This window comes from Balaenoptera physalus (genome assembly GCF_965194825.1).
Source record: "Balaenoptera physalus genome assembly, chromosome: 17".
Lineage (NCBI taxonomy): Eukaryota > Metazoa > Chordata > Mammalia > Artiodactyla > Balaenopteridae > Balaenoptera > Balaenoptera physalus.
In genome coordinates, this window is record NC_138895.1 from 71,018,451 (window position 1) to 71,044,918 (window position 26,468).

General features: G+C 40.1%; 2 protein-coding genes across 25 annotated transcripts in view; one reads left to right on the plus strand and one right to left on the minus strand.

Moving 5' to 3' along the window:
* WASHC5 (WASH complex subunit 5) overlaps positions 1-13,693 on the minus strand; it is a 56,405-nt gene extending 42,712 nt beyond the window's left edge. For 5 of the 10 annotated variants that reach the window (XR_014255484.1, XR_014255485.1, XM_082433136.1 and 2 more), the window contains exons 1-7: positions 13,527-13,681; positions 7,865-8,175; positions 6,930-7,075; positions 6,161-6,245; positions 5,441-5,541; positions 3,202-3,394; positions 776-928 (exon numbers count right to left, since the gene is read on the minus strand). Coding sequence is in view for 8 of the 10 variants with exons in the window: in XM_082433136.1 (XP_082289262.1) it covers positions 776-928; positions 3,202-3,394; positions 5,441-5,541; positions 6,161-6,245; positions 6,930-7,075; positions 7,865-8,050 (864 nt within the window). In the remaining 2 variants the exon portion in view is untranslated. Of the gene's footprint in view, positions 1-775; positions 929-3,201; positions 3,395-4,095; positions 4,393-5,440; positions 5,542-6,160; positions 6,246-6,929; positions 7,076-7,864; positions 8,176-13,526 lie in introns of those variants that run through there. The other 5 variants (XM_082433134.1, XM_082433140.1, XM_082433138.1 and 2 more) reach the window with 5 other exon arrangements.
* A 34-nt stretch (positions 13,694-13,727) lies between these two features.
* The window catches only part of NSMCE2 (NSE2 (MMS21) homolog, SMC5-SMC6 complex SUMO ligase), a 221,492-nt gene continuing 208,751 nt past the window's right edge, over positions 13,728-26,468 (plus strand). For 6 of the 15 annotated variants that reach the window (XR_014255496.1, XM_082433245.1, XM_082433247.1 and 3 more), the window contains exons 1-2: positions 13,730-13,871; positions 22,035-22,205. Coding sequence is in view for 14 of the 15 variants with exons in the window: in XM_082433245.1 (XP_082289371.1) it covers positions 22,049-22,205 (157 nt within the window). In the remaining variant the exon portion in view is untranslated. Of the gene's footprint in view, positions 13,872-22,034; positions 22,206-26,468 lie in introns of all 15 variants that reach the window. The other 9 variants (XM_082433254.1, XM_082433257.1, XM_082433246.1 and 6 more) reach the window with 3 other exon arrangements.

Here is a 26,468-nt window from a genome sequence, read left to right on the forward strand (position 1 = left end):
CAAATGAAGCCAGACTCTCAGAACTTTCCTCTTGGCTACTCAACTCCCAGCACGTGGGTATGATTCATCTGCGGATAGGAAGCATCACCTCCTAATTGTAGGCTGCTCTTCTCACCAGTAAAGCTCCTCATTCAGGTCCCTCATAATAGCTGGTAAGAAGTGAAATAAAATCTGCTCCCTGAGAATGTGATCCAATTCACTGTACTTTGTTAAAACCTCTATGCGCAAAGAAAACATTTCATACATATTAAGTACAATGTCAGTTTTAAACCTTGAAGAATTAATATTTTTAAGTGAAATAATGTTTAAAAAGTTACAAGCACATCCTTGCAGTAATGTAAACCTTGGCCCCATCAACATTAGCTTATAGATAAAACTTACTATAAATGTGCAATTCCTATTCACAAAGTGACAAATTAGATAAATTCTGCTAGCTTAGATTCATAAAATAGAAAAGAATAAAGAAATGCTTATGTAACTTCGCTGCAATCTCAGTAGCTAAAGCGAGATACATTTTAACACGAGGTTTTACCTTGAGACTATCCATTTAAAGGAAAAAAAAAACACAAATGGGAGCTTCAGGAAATTTTACTGACTGATTTATTCCTTCCTGATTTATGAAATACTCAACAGACTTAAAGTAATTTTACTTAAGTGAGTTTATGTTTCATTATTTCAACATTATGACCTTTGGATTACAGGCCAAAAGAATGGAAAAATCAGTTCTCCAGCAAGTTTATCATAGAGAAAAAAAAAGACTAATAGCAATACTTGCCCAATTATCTGGAAAGTATTTATCCACTATCTCTCTCATTTTTGCTTGATGGGTATGAAGAATGGAAGGCTCAAAGTAGAGAATTACATACAACATGGCGGCCTGATTTGCCAGAGCTGTGCTCCGATGTTCTGGCAATGGATACGCTGAGACCTGCAAGACAGAGACCAGACCAGGAGAGGCAGATGTTAGCAACAGCTGAACTTACATGTGCCAAATAAATGACCTAGTTCTAGGACACATCAGCCTCTCAAAAGTCCGTCTCCTTTGAGGATCCCGGGCACTGGAAACAATTCTCAGATTATGGCATTGGGAACCAGGACCTTCTTTCTTATCTCTAGCCACATGACATTCTCTTGACTATCCCTGACTCTGCTGCAATTCTAACTCTTTTCCCTAAAACAAGAAAAAAAATTTAACCCTGCGTCTCCCACTAGTTGTCCATTTCTGTGTCTCTCCCATCACAGACAAGCTCTTAGAACTGGCCACACTCACTGGTGCTCTCACTTCCTGTTTATTCTTCAACTCACTGACATTTGATCTCCACCATCACCTCAATGGAACTCCCTAAGGCCACTCATAACCTCACCGTCAGCTAGTTCAATGGACTCTTTTTAGCACTCTCACTTAAATTCTCTGAGGAATGAAATTCTCTCCTCCTTTGGTTTCCCAGACACCACTCTCTCTTCTCAGTCTGCTTGCTTTGTGTTCTGCTTCTCTCTGTCTTTTACATGCTGCTGAGTCCCAGGGCTCCATTGCCTCACGCATTAGGAATCTCTGGCTCCACATAGCACACAGCGCCTCGAGGACCATGAGCAGAGAGGGAGGAAATTATTACAAGGACAGACGCAGCAATGTCTCATGGAGCCCACAGGCAGGAATGTGGTCAGGTCTTGGGAAGCGCCTGGAGCTTCGAACCAGAAAGGCTTCACTGTTTCTCCCCTGGATGTGTTTGCTCAACTTTTCTCTCTCTCCAGACTGTTCTCCATCACATGGCAGAATGAGGCTGCCCAAACTCCAAGTCTTGCATGTTGTGGGTAAACCCCTGTCCAGAAATTGTCTCTCAGGCCCAATTCCAAATTACCTGGAGACAGGGACTCTGATCCATCTTGGGTCAAGTGACTGGCCCTGGTCCAGTCAGCTAGGGACAGGGGAGGTGGAGGGCAGAGCGGGGGTGGACACACAGCACAACCACAGCTCAACCCCTGTGCTAACAGAGGTCACGGGGCAAGGAGAAAACTGAAACACATTGCCTTGAGACATGGACAAAATGGACCGCCTAAGAGGCAGAAGGGTTAATAGAAGAGTTAACGAGAGGCAGTAAAGAAACAGCGTGGGCTTTGAAATCATACAGGCCTGCATTCAAATTATGGTTCTGCTGCCTACTTATGTGAGGTTGTGAAAATTATGTAAGCTCTCTAAGCCTTGTTTTTCTCAACAGCAACATGAGGATAGTGCTGTCTATTTTGAAAGATTATTGTGAAAAATAGAGAAAACAGTATTCGAAAAAAACCTCCTATGATTCTGGCTCATGTTGAATTCTCAATAAATGGCAACAAATATTATGGAGACCTGGAATCTGCAGGTAGCTCCTCATTTTGAGTTGTCTTAAAAAACCAAACCAAACAAATAACAACCAAAAACTCTTTATTTACACTTAACATGTTCATACAAAAAACTAGCAGGCTACCTAAGAACTGTACAGAACAGGTGTGCTCTGTAATAAATGATATCCAGTTATCATAGGTCCAACTCTTTACTCTCTTTTAGTAAGAAAAAATATATACAATACATAAAATTATGTTTTCTTTAGGAAAATGAAGTCAAATGGTAACTTTCTCTGGTACCACTTTGAGTGAGTGAATGATACACATACTGGAGAGGAAAGTGAGCCTTTCCAACCCTGCTCATGCTGCCTCATTTGCCTGGGCTGCCCGGACATCCCCTTTGTCACCTGTTGCAATCTTGCTGCCCCTGTCACGTGCTTCACGACACTCTGCGCTCCCCCTAAGATAACAGCCATCTTGGTTTACTGGAATTCTTTTGTCTGTCTTCTTTCTTCAGCGACAAGCTCACTGTGAGTAGGGCCAGGGCCTGCCTTCTTCAGCAATGGATCCCCAGCACCAAGCACACGGACAGCCACATACTGCACACTCAGCGATCATTTCTTAACTGAACGCCTAAAAGAATGCATCTTCTTTCCAAATATAGCTCAGATCTCATCTCCTCCTGGAAATCTCTAATTCTGCCCTAATTAATATCCCTCTTTCCTTAACAATTGCAAGGCACAACTCAGAAAGTTTTAAATTGTTTCTAGCTGCTTTTACTCTTTTGAGGAAGGAGAAAAGAAAGGAGCAATTGAGGAGGAAGGCGAAATCAGTCTTTTAAACTATTAAGATAGATTTAATAATAGACTTAATCCCCACCTGGTTGTAAATATCATCAGATCTTAGCCGACCGATGACCATGCTGATGAAGGTCTCGTTGATAGGCACCCTCTGGAAGTAACTCTCAGGATAGTTGGGTGGTCTTTTGGCTCCTGGTTGGCTCGAATAACCTGTACTTCGAAGCAGCTTACAAATATCATCCATATTCGAATCAGCAGAAGATCGAGCAGCACTGAGCCATGTTCACAATGGGAAATAAAGGGCCAAACAAACCGCATATATTAGAAATGCAAAGTCCAGCAAAGCAGAAGAATTTCAGTATCACTTGACTTTATATAATTTTAGATATGACTGTAGGTCAATTTATATCCCTAAAATTCAAAATTATATTTTCAAAAAGCCTGTTGTAATATACCAAACTGATAAGATGGGTTCCTGTATGTATGTACAGTTTTATGTGAAGGTCCATGATCCATTTCCCAAAATCCTTGGGGCTGGATTTGTTTCAGAATACAGCACTTTTCAAATATAAGAAAGTAATATGATACATATATCATGTACGATATAATACTCCAGCAGGGTCTTAGATGGCATTCCATGATCAAGATGTATTAATATTTCTACAGTAAAATTTATGAACATTCACACAAGTGAGATAAATAAAGACTGTCTATAGCCTCATGTCTGCTCCAGTCAGGTGCTGACTCCAAAAGATTTCAAGTTAGGTCAGGTTTTGCTGCCAACGTAGTTACTCTGTATGCATGTTGTGCATGTGTGTATGTTCATGTATTTTTGCCAGAGTTCTTTGGATTTCAAAACTGTGGATAAAGAATGTGAACCTGCACCAATTTCCATAAACTTAAACAATAATTTAAAAAAATTCTATCAATTTCAAGTGGGATATACTAACTGGTTTTTCTTGGCAAGATGTACCTTCTACAGAGATTTAAGCAGAACATCTGTGATTTTTCTGGTGGCTTGAAGTAGTGATCCCCCAAAGAGACTCAATCTTGGACTCGAAGATGACCTCCTATCTGACGTAAGAATCTCCTTTACTACTGCTCTGACTTGTAATTGTTCAGTGTCTCTTCAGTAGGGGGTCCTCACATTCTAATGAATGAGCCATTACACCCTAAGGGACAAAGCCGGATTGTCAAAGCTGGGCTTGATTAGCAGATTTTTTTCTTCTTCTTCATGTTGTTTACTGTTTTTGTTTTTTTCCAGGTACTTTCAGAAATAGAGGCAAGACCATTCATAGCCCATTTTAAAAAACATGGATGGTAAAACAGCTCATGGTCAAACTGATGGGAATGAATTACACATGCTGGTGGATACTCTCCTCACATCCTGATAAAGCTAAAGGAACAGGCTGGCTGAGCAGCCTAATTTACTGCTGAGAAGGCAGCAGTACCAAGTGTGGCTGAAAATACAACATCCCCAAACAATCCCTCTCTGTTGAGGATCTGCCTCTTTGCCCTATTTATTTTGTCCTGATTTGTAAGTTTGAAAATGTTAATTCTAGCCTGCACATCTTTAGCCCAAGTTCCTGACTCCTGCTTATTGACTGTTTCTTCCCCGAATCTTGACTATTTCTGACATTGACCTTGTATCCAGATTCTGACTCATTTAACAAACTGAAAACTGTACGTTAGGGACTGAAATCACAGTTGGTTAAGGTGGGTCCTGTTTTTAAGACCCTGCTTCTTGAAGTCATAGCTCTGTAAAGACACATGTAACACATGGTTGGGATGTGTGTTACTGTTTGTTCTGTTTTTGGTTCTACACATACATGGGTAAGAATTCACTTTCAACCTGGCCCTGAATGATAACTTTTCAAAATGTATCAACCTGAAAATGATAACAGAAAACTCATTCATTTCCTTACATCTGCCAAGGAGTAGTATTTGAAAACTTAAAAACAAAATTCATTAGACTTCCAAAATTCCCAAATTTATCTTTCAGGTAAGGAAAATTCACATTCCTTTTTAAAAAAACTGAGGTATCATGATGGACATGATAAGCTATATATCTCTAATAATCGATAATAAATTACTCTATATATACTAGATTATATGACATATAATCTGTTATAATGATGATATAAAACACAGATTGTTATATTTCTACATTATGTATTATACTTAGAAGTGATAAGAATCTTACACTTTTGCATTCTAGATCATATTGCTGCTGTTCACAATAAAAGGAGGATGGAAACCTACACTGTACTTTACCAATGGCAGTGCTTTTGGAGGGTGTAGTCTTAGCCCAGGGATACCTGTATCGATAGTAAGAAACGAGCATTCTCTCTCTGATTTCTCCTTCAATCTTTTGGTCGATGACCAGGAGCATAACTCCATATAAGTACAGTGCTTCACACTATGACGAGAAAAAGACAACAGCCAAGTTCACAGGAGTACACATGCTTACGGAGTGAAGCTGATAATGTGTAAAAGGAGAACTCTGCTCTGGTTCCTCCTAAAAACTTTACATTACAAGGAGAATGCAGGTTCCCCCCAAAGGGTTCTCACCTTCTGTACAGAATGAGCTTTGAAAAGTTTATGCAAGATAAAGTTTAATTTACAATGACTATCTTTCAGTTGGTCTATTTTTCATATTTTGCTTGGGATACCAAAATGGAATCCCAATATTATGAATACATAATAAGTCATTCACTTATTTAACAAACATTTCTTGAGTGATCATGATGTACTAGGTACCAGGCTAGATGTCTGGGATGCAAAAGATGAAGAAGATAGTATTGTTACACTGAGGAAGCTCATAACCTGCACATAATCTTTATTCACTTGTAGCTCTGCTCAAAGTCTACTATGTTCTAAATTCAGACAAAGACCTGCCAGTTAGAAGATAATTATCAGTTTATTTTGCTTCTCCTTAAAGAAGGATACACTGTATGTATTTGTGACTTACAGGAAAAAAAGTAACGCTAAGTTTGACATTCTTGATTTTTTAATTTTAAATGGTCACTACTACTTACTAGAAGTTGTTTTCCATCTTCATTGAGAAGCACCGTTTCTAAGGTTTGCTGAATATAAACACCTTCATTGAGATCATCTAGATATCTAGAAATGAAACCCCAGAGCAAGTTATTCATTGATAATAAAAATGTTAATACCTTTGAAGAAGGACAGTAAAGATTTTTAAAAGATTAGGCAAGATATCAGGCATTCTGGCCTTCAAATACTTTGTGGCCATTCACGCTCTTAGGAACAGATCTGTGAGCAGGAACTCATAGTGATCAGGGCCACAGATTATTTATGGCCACTCCAAGTAAAAGGAATATTCCATAGTCTTGATTTATGAATTACAGATATCTTGGGAATAATGGCATAAGAACATGGACTAGTTAGTTTAAAAGCTAATGAGTAATGAATTCTTAAGGGCTAGAAGGAAGACAATATTGTCTGGTCAGGGATAAGAAGGAAGGCTATGGTTACCAACGCTACAAAAATAAGTTCCTTTTTTTTTTCACTTCTCATATATAATAAACTAAATTAGGATCAAGATTGAAAGCCAACTGACTTGGTACAAAGCAAGATGATTATAATACTTAACAAGAGCAGGAAATTATATTAAAACTCTAAAATACTTAAGATGACCAGTGCCACAGGAAGGAAAAGACAATTATCCACGGTATAAGCTAGTAAATTTCTTAGTAACTCAGAAAGACATACACGTTCTAGTCCATCCCTTCTCCCTCTCCACTATTTACTATCAAAATAAGCTATGACTAAATTAGTCAATACCTGTTTAAGTCTACAATATATTTATGCACACTTTGAAATGCTAAATAAAATCTGGTCACAATTTCTGTGTTGTTTTCCCGAAACTCTTCATCTAAATCCTGTAGCTCTGGCTTAGCTTCCAGTTTGCTTTCCCATAATTCTGGACCCTAAGAAGAAAAACACATTTATGTGAAACATCAAGAAAAGAGTCACAAACCAATAGAATTATTGGTAACAATTTCAAAATAGTCTTTTAAAAATTTGTTCCTCATAGTTTTGAACTTCAGCAGGTTATTAGCATAGTGGATTTTGGGAAAGGGGAAATTGAAGTATAATTTTCAGCAGCTTATATGAAATCATATTCCCATTTTATAGCTAAATCTACCCGCAAATTTCATACTCTTGGGGCATGGTCTAAATGGAATCTACCAATGGTCTGAGGCTTACAAGTTATTCTGGACTTAAAGAAAACTTTATTTTTGAAATATTTGAACACAGGAAATTGTATAAATTTTTTATTATATTCTGTACTTATACCAATAAAAGTTAATGCATCTCAAAAAAAAAAATTTGTTCCTATGCCTCAAAAGGGATATCAAAAATTGAAAGCAGAGGAACAGAAAGTAATGAAGATATCAGAAGCATAGATATAAAATCCCTTTTAAAGAAATGGACCTGAATTGCAACCACAATTGACATGCTTTTAAGTGTGGGGTACTTCAATGTGAAATACATTATACCAAAGTTATCTTTTTAAAATTTGATTATATTGTGTTAGGGCTTCCACACAGTATGTTTATATTATTTTAAAGTTAGCTGATACTAAATTTGGTTGAAAAGCTTTTCTTTTTAACTCCTCCTCCATAATTATTTAACCTCTCAGAGTCTCCTGGTTTCCAAAGAAAGCATGCTTTTTGTAGAAAAGACTGGTAAGAAAAGCTGTTGAGGAAGATTACCTTAAAATAGCTGAAATCAAATATAATATCTCCATATTTCTGTTGATCAGCTCGGTCTTTTAACCTGAATACAGCAGGAATAAACTCAGAGAGCCTCAGAAGTTCAGCAATGATGGCATTGCCACAGGAAACAATCCTTAGGATTGCTTGGCCACAGAGGTTATTCTCAGCCAAAAAGTCCAACATCGTGAGGATAATCAACTACTCTGTGCCCAGCCACAGGGAAATGTGTAACTGGCTTCAGAGCAGGGGTCTGTAAATCATCAGATGAAACCAGGTCTGCAGAAACACAGGCCGCTCCATTAAAGGACCTGCATCCAAAAAAAAAAAGTATGAAAATTTCCATTTTTTTAAGGAACCGTGTGAAACACACACACAATATTTTTCTTCCAAACTCACTGAAAAAAAATTATAACACGTGAGTTCTGATATGGAGGGAGGCATTTATTTTCCACCCTTCATGTTTTCCTTGTAGAGGGACTTTGCTAAATTGCTACTTTTGACCTCTTTCTCAACGCTTTATTCACTTCTCTCCATGAGAAAAGACCTGATGTAGCTGATCCCTGAGCTTGGGAGAAGGTTCCAAGGTGCCCTAAATTGGGAACAGATTATTAAATTTTCCTTATAGGAATTGTACCACTTCTTTTACCTTTGGGAAAAGATAACTATGTCCTAAAATCTACTAGAATTAGATGAGGGAACAACCTTTAAAAATGTTTTTTCAGGGAATTCCCTGGCAGTCCAGTGGTTAGGACTCCGTGCTCTTACTGCTGAGGGCCTGGGTTCAATCCCTGGTTGGGAAACTAGATCCCACAAGCTGCGTGGCACAGCCAAAAAAAGAGAAAAAAAAGTTTTTTTCATATGTCAAGTATGGGAGGTCCTGTTATTGAGACTAATATATGCCTGAGAAATGTGACAGGGTGATTCTAAAAGTAAGGACAACTATTTCATGCTAAGCAGTGGAGAAGTTCTGATTAGGAATGTATCTTCAAATGATACCATCAAAACTTCTGACAGTAAGTTTTATGCTTAACAAAATTGAGAGTAAAATTGCAGAAACTCTGTATTCAGTGGACAAACCAAGAACGAGTCAAAAGCTGACTTCATCAAATCGTGATTTCGATAATACAGTGTTTTGTACTCCACAGTTGTCTTTCATAGTATGATCTTTAAAATGGGTAATTTTTGCAAAAAATTTCCAAGGCATCATTCATTTTTCCAAAGGGCTCTCCCAATTCTTTTTCACCTCATTATCTTTTGAAGTGTTAATTGTGTCATAATCTTTGTTGCATTTCTCTCCTCTAATTGTTAATTTAGCTAGGTCATCATTTGTGAACTTCATGGAAGCCTGAATTATTTTTCAACTTCATAAAGGCCTGTGACTTCCCAACATTTGCACTTTCACTTGGCATTGGGATCCTGCTCTATCAACATGATGTCAACAATTAAGAAAACTGACCAAGGGACTTCCCTGGTAGCCCCGTGGTTAAGACTCCGTGCTCCCAGTGCAGGAGGCATGGGTTCGATCCCTGCTTGGGGAACTAAGATCCCCACATACTGCATGACCTGGCCAAAAAAAAAAAAAGGAAGACTGACCAAAAAGTAAGAAAAGTAAGAATTTACTGACCGAATAGACAGTTTTGGACAAGGATATCTGAATGAGGACTAATGTTACAAGTGGTCAGTTCATTAAGATGTTTACATCAATGCCAACTTTTATTCTCATACGTGGTCTAAGTTTAGAGACTCAAATAATGAAGCCCTCACTGTACATGAAACCAGAATGTGGAAAGACTTCTGACTTCCTCTGTAGCCACAGCAAAACATTCCTCAATGCCTGTCACACATTTTTAAAGTTCACCCACGTGATGAGCTACCTACTGTAGTTATCTATTACCTGGAAGCTTTGTATAACCCTTAAGGGTTTTCTTTTTTCCTTTTAGAAGTTTCTATCATTGATTCAAAATTTAGAAATGTCTTAATTTACTGGGATGTGTGGCAGCAACTGTTGGCTCCTCAACAGTACTTCCCACTCACCTACTCCTTTCTTATTCTAGAGGACAAAACAGTCAGATCCTCAGTTTCCCTCCCTTGAGGCCAGGTTAGACATGTGACTCACTTTTGACCAATGAGATAGAAGAAGTCTATGGTAAACTTCTAGGAAATATTTTTTTTTCTCCAGCTACAAGGAGAGAGGCACGTCAAGAGAAATTTCTCTTGTTGCTCTGGCTATCCCTTCTTCTTGCCTTTGAGTGTGGTCCAGTGAATATCTGGTGCCTGAAGCTGCAGTAGCCACCTTGAGACCATGAGGTAACAGGCCTAAGAGAAAAAACGCCAAGAACCTGCAGACTGTGGTGCGGAAGGAATCTAAATTCTTAATTGATGTTACTGATTCCTTGATTCAACTGTGGCACTACCTACCTCTGTAATCCTTGTTAAATGGACTGCTTTTATGGTTTACCTAATGTTAATTGGGTTCTGGATTATATGCAGGTGAAAGCATTTCCAATGATACAGATTCACTTATTCAGCAAATATCTACCCAGTGCCTACTATGTGCCAAGCATTGTTTTACGACCTGAGGCTACCGTAGTGAACATAACTAAGTCCCTGCTCTCATGAAGCCTACATACTATTGGGAGTGGGAAAGAGATAAACAAATAAATGTATTACATATCAGGCTTTGATAACGCTGTAAAGAAAAGCATGACAAAGGAATGGAGCGTGTGTTATTTTACATACAGGAGTTTGTAAAAGCCTCTCTGGTAAGATGATATTTGAGCAGAGACCAGAAGCAAGTGAGGGACCAAGCAGTAAAGGTATCTATAGCCTCTAAGATGGTCCCCAATGACCTCCACCTTCCTATTCATTCCCTGAGTGCGACTTACTGTCTCCCATCTAAAGAAGGGAATATGGTAGATGTGAAAGATACCATTTCTGAAATGAGATTGCAAAAAAGACTGTGACTTCTGGCTTGGGAGCCCTTTCCAGCATGTGTGTCTTGGGAGAAGCAAGTTGTCAGGTTGTGAGACAGCCCTGTGGAGGAGCCCTTGGGACGATGGAGAAGTCTGCCAACCACCACTTGAATGAGCTGGAAAATGGATCCCCCCAACCCCAGTTTGTGTTCACAGCACAGCAACCTCCCAAGAGCCCCTGAGCCAAAGGCACCCAGCTAAAGCCACATAGCTGATTCCTGACCACAAATGTTAATAAGACAATAAATGCTTATTGTTTTATAGCCACTAGGTTTGAGGGTAATTTGTTAGTTTACCGATAGTGATCTAAGAGAGGGGCATTCCAGGAAGGGGTTACAAGTAAGTACTAAGGGACAGAAGCAGAGGTAGGGTAGGTGGAGTTGGGTCCCATAGCAGAGATTACTGAGAAGCCACTACAGTTGTCCAGAACTCTCTCTCATGAGGGTTGTGTATAATACACATTAAGGCATAAATTAGTAACAAGTCTGTTCAGTTTTCTCTGTGATGCTTGCTTGTTAAGCCACGTTGATCTCTAACAGGCTGAATTTCAGATAATTTCATTCCATTTTTCCCACTGAAACAGCCTGCCTTGGAAAATAAGACAAGTGAGAAAATAAAGGAAAATGAGAACAAAAGTCACCTGAAGTCCTCTGAAGACCACTAAACTAACCCAGGTCTCAGCAGGATGAAACTTTAGACTCAATTCAGAGGAGGGCAGGCTATGATGAACAGGTCTAACTGCTACCATTTGGATACCAAGATAGGACAGACAATGTGGCCAAAGAGAAAACAGCTTAAAGCAAGGCAACATGACCTGCCTTCTTTCCCAACAAACAGACAGACAGATATACTCGGTGCCTGCACGCACGTGGTCAGGGAGGCTTAGGCCTGGGATAATGACTTAAGTCAAAATTCTTGTGTGTCCAAGTCTTATTTTAATCCTTTTTACCTAAGAGTTACACTGTAGGCAACTTTCAAAATATTATTTGGCTAAAGTCTTTGGTAAATAGCCTCACTGTTGGCTGAAAAAGTGGTCCTAAAGAACAGAATCTAAGAAGCATAATTAAAGATGCCTAATCATGTTGCAGTGAACTCAGAGGTAGGTGGCTTTATAGAAGATGTTAAGACTTAGTTGAGATTAAAAAAAAAAAATCACTCTAGAATGAGCTGCAAATAAACATGGTAGAAGAAGCTATATTAAATCTTCCTTTTTTTTTTTTTTAAATTGGGGTATAGTTGCTTTACAATGTTGTGTTAGTTTCTGCTGTTCAGAGAAGTGACTCAGCTATACGTATACATATATCCCCTATTCCCTCTTTTTTGGATTTCCTTCCCATTTAGGTCACCACAGAGCACTGAGTAGAGTTCCCTGTACTATACAGCAGGTTCTCATTTGTTATCTATGTTATACATATTAGTGTATATATGTCAATCCTAATCTCCCAGTTCATCTCTCCCCCGCCCCCAACAAATCTTCCTTTTAGAGGTTCTCCTGGTGCTAGGGATGAAGACAACTCATGAAGACCAGCTTTCTCAGTACAGCCTCTCTTACTATTTGACATGAAATGAAACTAAGAGATCCCACTCAATTTCCTAATTTTGTTTTTACAAGGCACCCAGAAAAGTGGTTGTAACTTCATTTTCAAGAATTTGGTACGGAATTATGATCTTTAGTTTGGAAAGTAATCCTAGACAAAAGACAACATGCTTTCAAGAATAAAGCATGGCAACATCATACCAATTACCCAATGAGTACAGAACTGAATTCTGAAAATTAAATTGCCCTGGGAAGAACCACTCTTTATCCTACTCAGAGGACAAAAGAAGACTGATCTATTTTAATCCTTTTATAAAACCTCAGTTCCATAAAGAAGGAAGCACTGGTCTCCACCAATCCGTTATCAGGAACAAACTATAGCGGTTGTTGATCAAAAGTGACCGGCATATCTCTTCCAGAAAAGTTCTAAAATGAGCCTAATCACTCTAGTCTGAGAATCCTGAAAAAGAAAGAAGAAAAACCGGAAGGTGTTCCTTGTTGTGGGCAAAGGCAGTAAAGCCTCCCCCTCCCCCTTCTCCCAGCCATCACCTAGACTGGAGGAAGCTCCGCGCACTTGGAATCAATCAGGAGACCCGGTTCCATTACCGGCTCTGCGTTTTTTTGTTTTTTTAACTGTACGACCACAGACAAATTAGGACCCTCTAAACTATTTTTTGAAATCCAAAGGACTTTGGCATGTCACAGGTGAGGGAGTTAAGGTGCAGAGATGAGCAATGACTTGCCCAAACTCACAGCCCGTGGTAGAACTGGAATTCACACCCGGGTCCGTCAGACCGTAAAAGCTTCCACCAACCACTCAGGTTTCTGGAGAGTAAATGGAGAAATCACGACGTCCACAGAGCATTGCTCCCGGAAACTTGGAAGGATCAGATGCGGACTAAGCAGCTGAACATCACTTCCTAAAGCGCCAAAGAGGCGTGGAAAATTGTTTCCACCTGAGTGGAGATACAGAGCCTGGACTGCAGCAGCAGCTCCAGGAAAACCCTTAGTCCTCCACGCCAGGCTCCCCCATCCAGACCCCACCCCATGCCGCAGAAGCCCCCACCACGGCCAGCGCGGCCCAGCCCTGGGGCGGGGGAGGGGACGGGGGACGCGAAGGAGGGGGCGCGCGTACACCGCCCCTACTCACCTGTCACCCGGGCCGCGCCAGGGCGCACGCGCAGGGCCGGCGGTCGCGCGCGGAGTCAGCACCCCGGCCCCCACCCCTCCGTCTCCGCAGGGGTCCTCTTCCACCCCCAGGCCTTATCCAGAGCCGGTCGGACCCCGGCTTCCGCCCCGAGCTCCCTCGGCCGTCACATGACAAAGGGGCGGAGAGCGGGGCGGGGCGTCACGTGACCACTCGCCGGCGACGACTGATGACGCCTGAGCCCGCGCTCGCCGTTTCAGCGACAGGATTAGGGAGTTAAGGAAGTAGTTGGGGGTCTTGGTGTGGGGAGTCCAGGCGCAGCCAAACGGAGCTACATCGGGCAGCCAGGTAAGGCAAGAGTGGGGCGTGGCGATGGGGAGGGTGATGGGGGGTGTTGCCTCCCTCTCGGGCTCTCCGCCGGTGCCCCGAGCTACGGTCTGTGGACCTGTGTTGTGGTCCTGGTTCTTTTCACGCCACAGCAATGAGGCTGGGGCGGTTTACCTCCCTCTCCAAGACGCCATCTCTCCATCCTTGGGCTCTATGTGTGTGGGGCAAAGATCACGAATTCTTTTTTGATTTTTTATTGAAATACAGTTGATTTACAATGTGTTAATTTTAGGTGTACAGCAAAGTGATTCAGGTAAATATATATGTATAATTATATATATATAGAAAGAGAGTGATTCAGGTAAATGTATATATATATATATATATATATATATATATATATATATATTCCTTTTCAGATTCTTTTCCTTTGTAGCTTATTAAGATATTGAATATAGTTTCCCGTGCTATACAGTAGGACCTTGTTTTGTCTATTTTATATATAGTAGTGTGAGATCACGAATTCTTGATTTAAATAAATCTGGTTTGAGCCGGCTTTCAAAGCAGGGCCTTGGGCAGATCCTTTAAATAAACTCTCTGGGCGTCAGTTTCCTTTTCTCTCCTAGAAATGGTTGTGAAGATTAAGGATAATGAGAACGAATTGTAGGGGCACCAGTTTATGGCGTGCTATAGGGAACCTAGAAATGGTGGTTTCTGTTATTGATGTAACTCTCCTAAATCTTTATTGGTCACCTATTTCGTGTGAGGAGCTGTCTTATGTTATGTGGAATCTGTCAGAATTCTAGTTTAAGTTGCTCCCAGGGTGAAAGAGTGGCAGATATGGGAGCAAGTAGTTATGATGGTTTTTAAAATAGAAAGGGAGAGGGAGAGAGAGAAAGAGGGGGATAGTGGTAGCATGAAGGAGAGAACAAGCAACTGAGAGGGCTTCATAAAGATGTAACCTTGCGTACTGAAAAAGAAGATACAGCTATGGCTGAACTTATATAGGGCCCTGTGGATTTAAAGGAGGTCAGCACAGTATCTAAATTATTTGCTCTATGCTTACCACTTGTTGTACAGAAGGATGAGAGGAGTATTTTTATTTTTACATTAGCTAATAATTGGCCTCACCTACAGAGAATCTTATAGACCTGCTCTGGTCTGAATGTTTGTGTCCTCCTCCTACCCCCACCCCCCAATTCATATGTTGAATTCCTAAAGCCAGTGTGATGGTATTAAGAGGTAGAGCCTTTGGGAAGAGCTTAGGTCACGAGGATGGAGCCCTCCTAGTAGGCTTAATACCTTTATAAAAGAGGCTCCAGAGAGCTCCCTTGCCCCTTCTACCATGTGAAGACACAGAACTAGAAGGCCCTGGCCATGGATCACCGGATGAGGGCCTTCACCAGAATGCGACTATGCTGCTGCCTTGACCTTGGACTTCCCAACCTCCAGAACTGTGAGAAATGTTTCTGTTGTTTATACGTTATTGTGTCTGGTATTTTGTTACAGCAGCACCAACAGACAAAGGCAAGGCCTGTTAGGGAAGGCAACATAACATGCTAGGGAAAAGCTCAGGAAGTGCATAACCTTGTTTTAAACTTTCTTTGAGACCATAGGTACAGAGAACAAAACAGTCACAGTTCCCTGGGGAAGGCTCCAAAGGGGGTTAGTTTAAACCAGTGTTTCTCAACCACTGCACTGTTGACATTTGGTGCCAAATAATTCTTTGCTGTGGGGGGCTGTCCTGTGAATTATGTACTTAGCTGTACTTAGTGGGAGAAATAGGGAGAAGTGTGTTTAGTCCATCTTTCGCCTCCAGCCATTCTCTTTGCTTCTCGATCTGAATCATTCCTCTTGATAGTGCAGAATTAACAGACGGACGTTTTCCCCACCTCTCTGCAAGTGTAAAGTTTCATTGGAGTAATGTGAATTTTGCATTCATATAATAAGGATGGCTACCATGCAGTAGACACTTTCCATTTATCCTGGATTATATTAATCCTTATATACGTTGTGTCTTAGTCAGCTCAGGCTGCTATTAAAAAAATACCATAGACTGGTGGCTTAAGCAACAGAAATTTATTTCTCACAGATTTGGAGACTGGAAGTTGGGGACCATGGTGCTGGTATGGTTGGATGCTGGTGAGGGCTCTCTTCCTGGTTTGTAGACAGCCACCTTACTGTATCTTTACATGGTGGACAGAGAGAGCAAACCCTGGTGTCTCTTCCTCTTCTAATGACACTAATCCCATCATGAGGGCTCCCCCCTCACTTAAACTTAATCAACTCCCAAAGACTCCATCTCTATATATCATCACATTGGGAGTTAAGGTAAACATAAATTTGGGGGGGACAAAGTTACCTCAGTGTTCTCCATACTTGAATTATTTGGGGTGCTTCATAAAAATAATAGTTTCCTCCGTGTCCACTAGAGACTGATTCAATAGGTCTGAGATAGTATCCATTAATAACTATATTTTTAGTAAGTATTTCAACTGATTCTTAAGATCAGACAAGTTTGAGAAAACTACAAAATTTAATTTAGGGGACTTCCCTGATGGCGCAGTGATTAAGAATCAGACTGCCGGGCTTCCCTGGTGGCGCAGTGGTTGAGAATCCGCCTGCCAATGCAGGGGACACGGGTTCGAGCCCTGGTCTGGGAAGATCCCACATGCCGCAGAGCAACTAGGCCCGTGAGCCACAACTACTGAGCCTGTGCGTCTGGAGCCTGTGCTCCGCAACAAGAGAGGCCGCGACAGTGAGAGACCCGCGCACCGCGATGAAGAGTGGCCCCCGCTCGCCGCAACTAGAGAAAGCCCTCCCACAGAAACGAAGACCCAACACAGCCATAAATAAAAATAAATAAGTAAATAATTTAAAAAAAAATAGAGGTTTAAAAAAAAAGAATCAGCCTGCCAATGCAGGGGACGCGGGTTCGAGCCCTGGTCCGGGAAGATCCCACATGCCGCGGAGCAACTAAGCCCCTCCTCCACAACTACTGAGCCCGCGTGCCACAACTACTGAGCCTGCGCTCTAGAGCCCGTGCTCCGCAACAAGAGAAGTCACCGCAATGAGAAGCCCGCGCACCACAACGAAGAGTAGCCCCCACTCACCGCAACTAGGGAAAGCCTGCGCACAGCGACGAAGACCCAATGCAGCCAAAAATAAATAAATAATAAATAAATAAATACATTTATTTGAAAAAATTTAATTTATTCTTACAATAATGCTGTGAGATAGATGTGATTATCTCCTTTTTACACGGGAGCAAACTGAAGATAGAGAAGTTAAGCAACTCAACCAGAGTGATGCAGTTTTAAGTGGGGTGGACAAGGTGGAATTTCCAGGCATTCATGTCCAAGGTCCGTTCACTTATGCGCTATTCTGTATTGCTGCTCACAGTATTGTATGAGTAACTTGATGGTAATATTTGCTCTCATTTTAAAAGATTATATGCCAGACATTATTCTGAGTGTCTTGTTATACATATGAACTCATTCAGTCCTCCCAGTAATCCTTGAAGTCAGCACTGGATCATGCCCATGTTGCAGAAAGGAAAAGTGAAGCATTGAGAGGTTAAATAACTTGCCTAAAGTTATTCAGCTACTTAATTGGCAAAATCAGTCTTCGAACTCATGTAGTCTGGCTCCAGAGGCTACAGCGTTTAACCCCTACTAGAGTTTTTAGTCATTAACCCCTACTAGTATCACCTCCATATTCTACTCTATAACGTAACTGATGTTTATTTTTAATATAAATGTGTTTCATGTTATCTTTAAGTAAAATTAATATTCCAGGAAGATATATCATGTTCATACTGTGGCTTTACTCCGTCTGGCTTACCCCCTGGTGTGTGTATGTGTGTGTGTGTGTGTGTGTATGCACTTTGATAATTGTGTTTCCAGAACAGTGCTATCCAATGCAGTAGCCATTAGGCACATGTGGCTATTTAAAATTTGTTTTGATTTTGCATTATTTTAATATGGCAAAGCATTGACAAGAATAATAGGCAACTTATTTGATAAATTTGGTTTTATAAAAATATTTGTTGGGCTTCCCTGGTGGCGCAGTGGTTGAGAGTCTGCCTGCCAATGCAGGGCACACGGGTTCGAGTCCTGGTTTGGGAGGATCCCACGTGCCGCGGAGCAGCTGGGCCCATGAGCCACAGTTGCTGAGCCTGCGCGTCTGGAGCCTGTGCTCCGCAACAGGAGAGGCCGTGATAGTGAGAGGCCCGCGCACCGCGATGAAGAGTGGCCCCCGCTTGCCACAACGGGAGAAAGCCCTCCCACAGAAACGAAGACCCAACACAGCCATAAATAAATAAATAAATACTTTAAAAAAAACAAAAAACAGAGGTTTTTCTCAGCCAAGGGCAAAATAGGAAATCAGAGAGATACAGCAGAAGTCAGCCAACACCCTGTTTAAAAAAATAATAATAATAATTTGTTGAAAAGAGGCAAAAAGACGGTATGTAAAAATATTAGTGATGAAATATTTACATATATCTATTTCAAAAATTAGAATAGAAAATATTCTCCATTTAGAAGCATTACTTCTGAGATTACCAGGTTCCCTGGCACCTGTAGTGTTTCACAATTTTAAAAAAATCATGGTCTTCAGAGAAGAGTCATTTGAAGGTGTCAACAGTTTCACATTCATAAGCATGACATGCAATTTTGAAGAGAATCGCAGGAAATTCTATGAAAAATTAAAATAATAAGACCACATTGAGATAATATATCTTCAGAAAAATACTGGTGTCATAGTATTAAAGACAGATATGGCTAATAAACTGATTAATGAATGTAAATATGTACCAAGAATAACAGTTTCTTTTTTTTTTAAGTTTTGGTAATCAATATAAAAAGATTTCTAAATCTGTTTTAATGCATGTAGATATATGTTACTATTATTTTTTTAAAGTGTAGTTGACTTCCAATATGGCTATTTAAATTTAAATTGATTAAAATTAAATAAAATTTAAAACTCAATTCCTCAGTCACGCTAATCACATCAATAGTCATGCTATTATGACTCTCAGTAATCACTGCTAATCAATAGTCACACGTGCCTAATAGCTTCTGTATTGGACAATGCAGATTATAGAACATTTTTGTCATGGCAGAAAGTTCTATTAGACAGTGCTGCTCTAGACAATCTAGACTTACACTAGAATCAAGATTGACTAGAAAACTGAATACTTGAACCATATCGTTTGATCTTTGCAGGATTGTGTTTTTTGAGTAACAGTTGGTGTTATAATAGGTATACCCCCAAATCTAAATGGCTTTGCACAATTGAAGTTTTTTATTTCTTTCATGCATGGAGCCTGATTGGTGGGCAGTTTTCCTCCAAGCAGTGAAGTAGGAACCTAGGCTTCTTCCATTTGGTGGTCCTCTATCTTCAGTATGTGGCTTCTAAGGTCATTGCTTGTCTGTATCAAGCTGACAAATGGGAAAGAGTGTGGAGATAGAGTGCTGTTTTCATGGATGGGGCCTGGAAATGGCTTCTGTTTCACTGCCTTGAATTCAATCATACGGCCACACCTAACTGCAAGGAAGGCTGCAAACTGTGGTCTAGCTGTACAAGCAGGTTGAAAAGGAAATGGGTTTGGTGGGCACTGAGCTGGAATCTGCCACAAGTGTCCTGTCCTTAGCTTACCCTGAGACATAATCTAAGAAACAGTCCTCAGAAGCTTACTATTGCTGTATCATAAGAATATTATTAAAGGGCTTCCCTGGTGGCGCAGTCGTTGAGAATCTGCCTGCCAATGCAGGGGACACGGGTTCGAGCCCCGGTCTGGGAAGATCCCACATGCCGCGGAGCAACTAGGCCCGTGAGCCACAATTACTGAGCCTGTGCGTCTGGAGCCTGTGCTCCGCAACAAGAGAGGCCGCGATAATGAGAGGCCCGCGTACCGCGATGAAGAGTGGCCCCCGCTCGCCGCAACTAGAGGAAGCCCTCGCACAGAAACGAAGACCCAACACAGCCAAAAAATAAATAAATAAATAAATAAATAATAATTAAAGGTGCTAATAATTAAAAAAAAAAAGAATATTATTAAGGACATTTTTCAGTATGACTCTTATTATCTCATACGTGATGATCCACGCTGCCTTGATTGCCATGGAAAGCCTTATTTTTCTTGAGTTCTTGGCGTACTTTATGGAGAAAGAGAATTCTGTAATTTTCACTTTTTGTTTTGCTTGTCAGGAAATCTCATAGCCAAATTTGTATTTACAAATATAGTGCTGTGTAGAATCAAAGAATCCTAAAGCTTATATGATTACATCCTAAATTTTCTCATGTACTTGGTTTTCCCTTTAATCTGTTTTTTGATCCTGATTTTTATGAATTTACATATTTTCCATCTTATTGCATATGTTTGTGTTTATATTGTGTTAACCATCCCAACTTGTTTGGTATAATAAAGTGAGATTGTAAATAAATACTGTCTTTCACCAAAACACACATATTCAAAACACCATTATTGTTGTTTTTTTTTAAATTTTTTTTTATTGGGGTATAGTTGTTTTACAATGTCATGATAGTTTCTACTGTACAGTGAAGTAGAGTTCCCTGTGCTATACAGCAGGTTCTCATTAGTTATCTACTTTATACATATTAGTGTATATATGTCAATCCCAATCTCCCAATTCATCCCACCCCCCACTCCTTTGTATTATTGGTTTTTCATTCATGTACACGGTCATGTCTTCTCTCTCTCAGTGTGAAATTTTAACGCCACAGAAACTCCCAGAAGATAACATAATGAGAACCCTTGTTCCATCATCTGGATTTTAACATCTGTAACATTTTGCCATATTTGCTTCAGGTCTTGATTTTTAAGATCATTTAAAGAAAAAAAACAGATAAAGTCCCCAGGTCTACCTGGACCTTTATCCTTCATTAAGACTGTCTATGCTATGTTCCAAAAAATACTTACTGAATATTTGTTAATTGAATGATTTGAATTGATGATGAGTTGTATTGTGGATGTTTGTAGTAGACTAACACCTCAAAAATAGAAATTAACATCTTAAGTGCCTTCTCTGTGACCTTCCCTTTTTATACCCTGTGTCGTTTTTAATGAATCTAATGATTGACAGGCCTATTTGTTGAATGAATGGATGAATTTAATGAAAAGGGACCAATAATTGAGAAACTACTGTAGTAATCCAGTTGTGAGGTAAACATGGTGGCAGTGGAGAGGATTGGAAGGGCCACAGATACTAGACAGCTCAGAGACAGTTAAGCAATCTGTCCATGGTCACTCAGCAGTACAGTGGCAGAACCTGAATTCACGCTGTATCAGTATGATTTCTGAGAAAATACCTTTTTTGCTACCGTACAGCCTTTCCTCTAAGCCTGTGTAAATTCTCTCCACTTTTCTGGATGGTTTCAGTGGACTGAATTTCAGGTGGTTTGTGAATTAAGCAAAGATGTCTTTTTGTAGGGAGCTTTACGTAAGTAGTCCAAAGCTTAAAGAGTTGGTGGTTGAAGATACAGATTAGGGAGTGTTTTAATAAGATAATAATTGAAACTGTTACAGTGGGTGAGCTACCAGAAGATAAGAATTTACAGACAAATTCTGTTTTTTGCTGAAACAATCTGGGATCTCACCAAGTCTATAAATCTTAGAACCCAGAGGAACTGTCAGAAATAAAAGTTTTCTTATAATTTTCAGAATTCAATATGTATATGTGTCAGATAAGTTAAAAATTACAGGTTTTCAAAATTCTCCCTTATTAAACTATTTTATTGCTACTATTTTCATTTTTTGGAAGAATGCTTTATATGAGCAGTGTGCTTTTTCTGACACACTTATGTTTTTCTTTATATGAGCAGTGTACTTTTTCTGACACACTTATGACACACTTATGTAGGAACTGTGCTGTTGTTGAATTCTTTAAAGAATCAGGGAATCTTTTGGAAGACGGTGTTCCCCCTCCTTTATATATTGAAGTACATCTTCTTTATATATTGAAATGCATCTATTATGTTTGGTGGCCCAGATGATGGGACAATGCTTTGATATCGTTTCAAGTGATATAGAATGTAGATAATTGTGTAGCACTTGTGGGGTACTGGATACATTCATATAGATGTTTATAGTGGTTCTGTTTTCCTATGCAGTTATTATTCTTATTCATAAATTTTGTTTCATTGTGTTTGAAAACTTAGGTAATAATTTCAAGATGCCAGGGCGTTCCACTTCAAGTTCAGGTTCAACTGGTTTTATATCCTTCAGTGGTGTAGAATCTGCACTCTCCTCCTTGAAAAACTTCCAGTCCTGCATCAGCTCTGGAATGGACACAGCTTCTACTGTTGCTTTGAATCTTGTGGAAACTCAGAGTAAGTAATAATTAAAACTTATTTCTTTTGTGTCTATTTTGACGTAACCCTGAGTGGTGGCATTGCTCTAGGGATGCAAGATACCGCTCACCTTTTGGGTAACCTTGGGACAATCATTTAATCCCTCTGGACATCTGTTTTCTCATCTTGTTTTACGTACCACATAGTGATGTACTGCGGATGAGATGAGATTGACTCATTCATATGTGTTCAAACCCCCATGAGCCACTAGAGACTGCACTAGAAATTTATGGGCTGAAACATGAAGGTATCTGACCTCAAGGAACATACAATCAAAAGTATGTGACATTTGTGGGACTTCCCTGGTGGCACAGTGGTTAAGAATTCGCCTGCCAATGCCGGAGACACGGGTTTGATCCCTGGTCCGGGAAGATCCCACATGCTGCGGAGCAACTAAGCCCGTGATTCACAACTACTGAGCCTGCGCTCTAGAGCCTGCGAGCCACAACTACTGAGCCCACACACCGCAACTGCTGAAGCCTGAGTGCCTATAGCCCGTGCTCCGCAACAAGAGAAGCCACCGCAATGAGAAGCCCATGCACTGCAACAAAGAGTAGCCCCTGCTCGCCGCAACTAGAGAAAGCCTACGTCCAGCAACAAAGACCCAACACAACCAAAAAAAAAAAAAAAAAGTATGTGACATTTGTGAACTGTACAGTATACAGCATTATGATAGTTATTTTCCAGTAATTTAACTATATTTTGTTCATGCTTAATTACTCAGTAGACAGACTAAGCTGATGCTAGGGGTACTGGTAAAGGAAGGCCTCTACAAAAAATGAGAGAAGTTCAGTTTTGCTGAACTTGACCACAATTTTTTGATGAGAGGATCTAGAAAGATGTTATTTGCTTTGTTTGGATTAAATTTGTTTTTATTTTATATTATATATGGAAGCAGGGGAGCACCATAATCTTTTTGTTTTCCTTTTAATATCACTGTTTTTCAGCAATTTGATTGTGATGTGCCTTGTTGTGATTTTCTTTGTTTATTCTGTCCAGTGTTCTTCGAGATTTATGGATTTGTAGGCTTACAGTTTTGATCAAATTTGGAAAAAAAATTCTGCTGCTATTTCTCTCCCCTCTCTTCTCCTTCTGGGGCTCCAGTTACATGTACGTTAGGCTGCTTGGTAATGTCTCATAAGTCACTGAGGCTCTGGTGATTTTTTTCAAGTCTTTTTTTCTCTCTGACTTTAGTATGAATAGTTTCTTTTGCTGTGTCTTCAAGTTCATTAGTCCTGTCTTCTCAAGTGTCTAATTGACTAAATCTATCCAGGGAATTTTTAATTTCAGAGACTGTATTTTTCAGCTTTAGAAGACATGAAAAAGAATTAAATGGAATCTTATTTCTCTCTTCATTATGCTCATGTTTTCCTCTGTATGCTTGATCACATGGAGCATATTTATAATAGCTATTTTAATATCCTTGTCTGCTAATTCTGTCATCTCTGTCTGTTGCCACTTGTGTGTATTATGTTGTTGAGTTTTTGGATTTTGTCATCTTCCTTTAAAGAGTATTGACCTTTGTTTTGGTTGGCAGCTAAGTAATTTGCGGATTAGGCTGATCCATCCCAGGCTTGTTGTTACACTTCGTTAGGGCAGGTCCAGTGTAGCTTTACTTTAGGGCTAATTTAGCCTTGTTACAAAGCTTGGTCTTTCTGGAGTCTCTGTTGATTGCCCAGAGAGTTCAATGAAAAAGCTCTACTCTGCTGGATGGAATTTGAATGTCTTCCAGTCCTGCGTGAATTCTGGGAATGGTTCACCTCACAGCTCCCAGCAATTGTTCCTCTTCAGCTTAGGATTCAGCATCAGACTCGAGGGGATCTGTGTGTAGATTCCTCAAGGGCTTTCTCTGCGTGCCCCCTCCCAGTGCTCTGTCTCGCAAAACACCTGCTGCTCACCCTCCCTGAACTCCAGCCTCTGTCTTCTCAGTCCTTTAAGACTGCTGTGCTCCGCTTGGATTCCTCCTCCCTTGTGCAGGGAAGAGGGCAATTGGAGGACTTACCTCGCTTGCTTTCCTTTTCGCAGGCATCCCAATTCTGCTCTGCCTATTGTCCCACTGCCTGAAAGCAGTTGCTTCATATATTTTGTCCAGCCTTATAGTCACTCATGGCAGGAAGGTCAGTTCCATACTAGATACTCATTCACAGCTGGCAGCAGAAGTTACCCATCATCTTTAGTGGGTGGCCTCTAAAGGTCTTACCTCTGTCCAGCCTGATTTGTAGTCTCCTTTTGATGGTGATGGATATTTGGCTTTGGTAGGTAGGCCTGGGTGAACTCATAATAAGATCTTAAATCATACGAGAGAAGAGCTGGTACATAACCTCCTGGAGGATTGTAGTCAGTTTTTTTCAGGATTTGCTTTGAAGGCTTCTTAGTATTTTTGATACAGAGTTCATTTTTGTTTGTTTTTGTTTTATTTTTTTAAAATAAGAAGTACATTTTGATGCAAAATGCAACATCTGTTTCATTTAAAAAGAAAGATAAGCATCGTTTTTTGAAAGATTCATGCTCTAAAGCAGGGATTGGCAAAGTTTTTCCATAAGGGGTCAGATAGCAAATGTTTTCAGTTTTGTGAGCCATGTGGTCTCTGTTGCAACTCCTCTGTTGCAGGTCTGACAATTATTATAAAAATAGTTTTGACCCTGTGGACCTTGTGGAAGGGTCTTGGGGACCACATCCTGAGAACTGCTGCTTATGAACCTGAATTGGAGTGCTTATGAGCAGGACTTTGGTGACAGGAGAAACTCCCTACAGAGAGGATGCCTAGGGTGACCCCCACTGGAGTAATAGAGCAAGAGCTTGTTAGGAGAGCAGTTTTCACGTGACGCCCGACTGAGGTGCCGTCTGAGGACCCAGAGAGTAGAAAAACACCGGGTATTTAAGTAAATTTGAAAGTAACTCAGCCTCTAACAGTAGATGAAAGACTTTTAGGAGACAGAGCCAATATTGCTACTTAATTGCAGGACTTGGAATCAGCCTGATATGGGCTCTGGTCCCAGTTCCAGCTTTAGTTCTATAACTTGCTCAAAGATAAGATAGGTAATTTCTTTGAACTTCTAATTTTTTATCTGTGAAATAGAGATTAAAATGCCCATTTTTTAAGGTTGTTGGAGTTAAATAAGATAGTCTATGCAAAGTGCTCTTAGTGTAGTGTTTATTCAATAACTATCAAAAAGTATAGCCAGCAATTAGAAATTTAAGGGCCAGAGCTTAGAAGAAGGGCCTGTGATGTGAAGAGGGGAGCAAAGGTGGATGAGTTTGTAGTCTATTTAAGACTTTTGGTTTGCATGCTGCTAAATCAGTAATTCATGTTAGCCAACACTACAATGATTAATAAAGGTTTCTTCCTTCTGGTTGTTTACAGTTTAGCTGGGAAGCAAGACATATACATGCTATTCGAATATTAAGTGAACACTGAGGGCCTAAACATTGAACATTAAGGGCCTAAAAGAAGTTAGGACTTTATTATTGGGTGGTTTAAAGTAGAGGAAGAATGTGGCAAGATCCAGGTCTAGAAAGATAACCTCATGGCAATACTGAGGCTGCTATGGAGGATGGAGATACCTCAAGTAGCTGATGAAGTTATTTCAGTAGCTCAGGTGGAAAAAGTAAGTTCAACTAAGGTATTATAGTTGAGGTGAAGAGGATTCGATTTGTGTGCTTTGTATCTTATATTATGCCCGTACATTGTGATATAGGCAGGATAGTGTAATGTAAGAGTGCAGAGCTTTGTGTACAGAATGCCTGGGTTCTTGTCGAAGCTCCATCACTTATTATTTTTGTGTCCTTGGACAAGTTTTGTAACCTCTGTTTTAGATTTCTGATTTGTAAATGGCATTATTGTGGGGATTAAATGAGATAATACAAATTACATAGAGCAGTCATTAATACTTAATAAGTGCTCAGTAAATGTTAGCTATCATTTAGTCATTTGGTTTGCATTTGAGTTGACTATTTTCTTGGGCAATAGTCCATGGACTGGGAGAAATTAAAGTGCAGAAGAGCAAGTGGGAAAGTCCATGAACTATCTTCAGAGCAGAAATATTCCCTTTTCTTCTTAGCCTTATAAGATGAGACACACTTTCTGTTGACCTTTTGGGTTGCCCAGTTTCATCACAAATTAGAATGAATTTTGACAAAATAGGTGGTAACAATCACTTAGGGATCATTTTCTCACTTTGCACTGCAATTCTCTTGTCACTATATTGTTAAATTATTGGTGGAGGGGATTCCTGCTGCCAA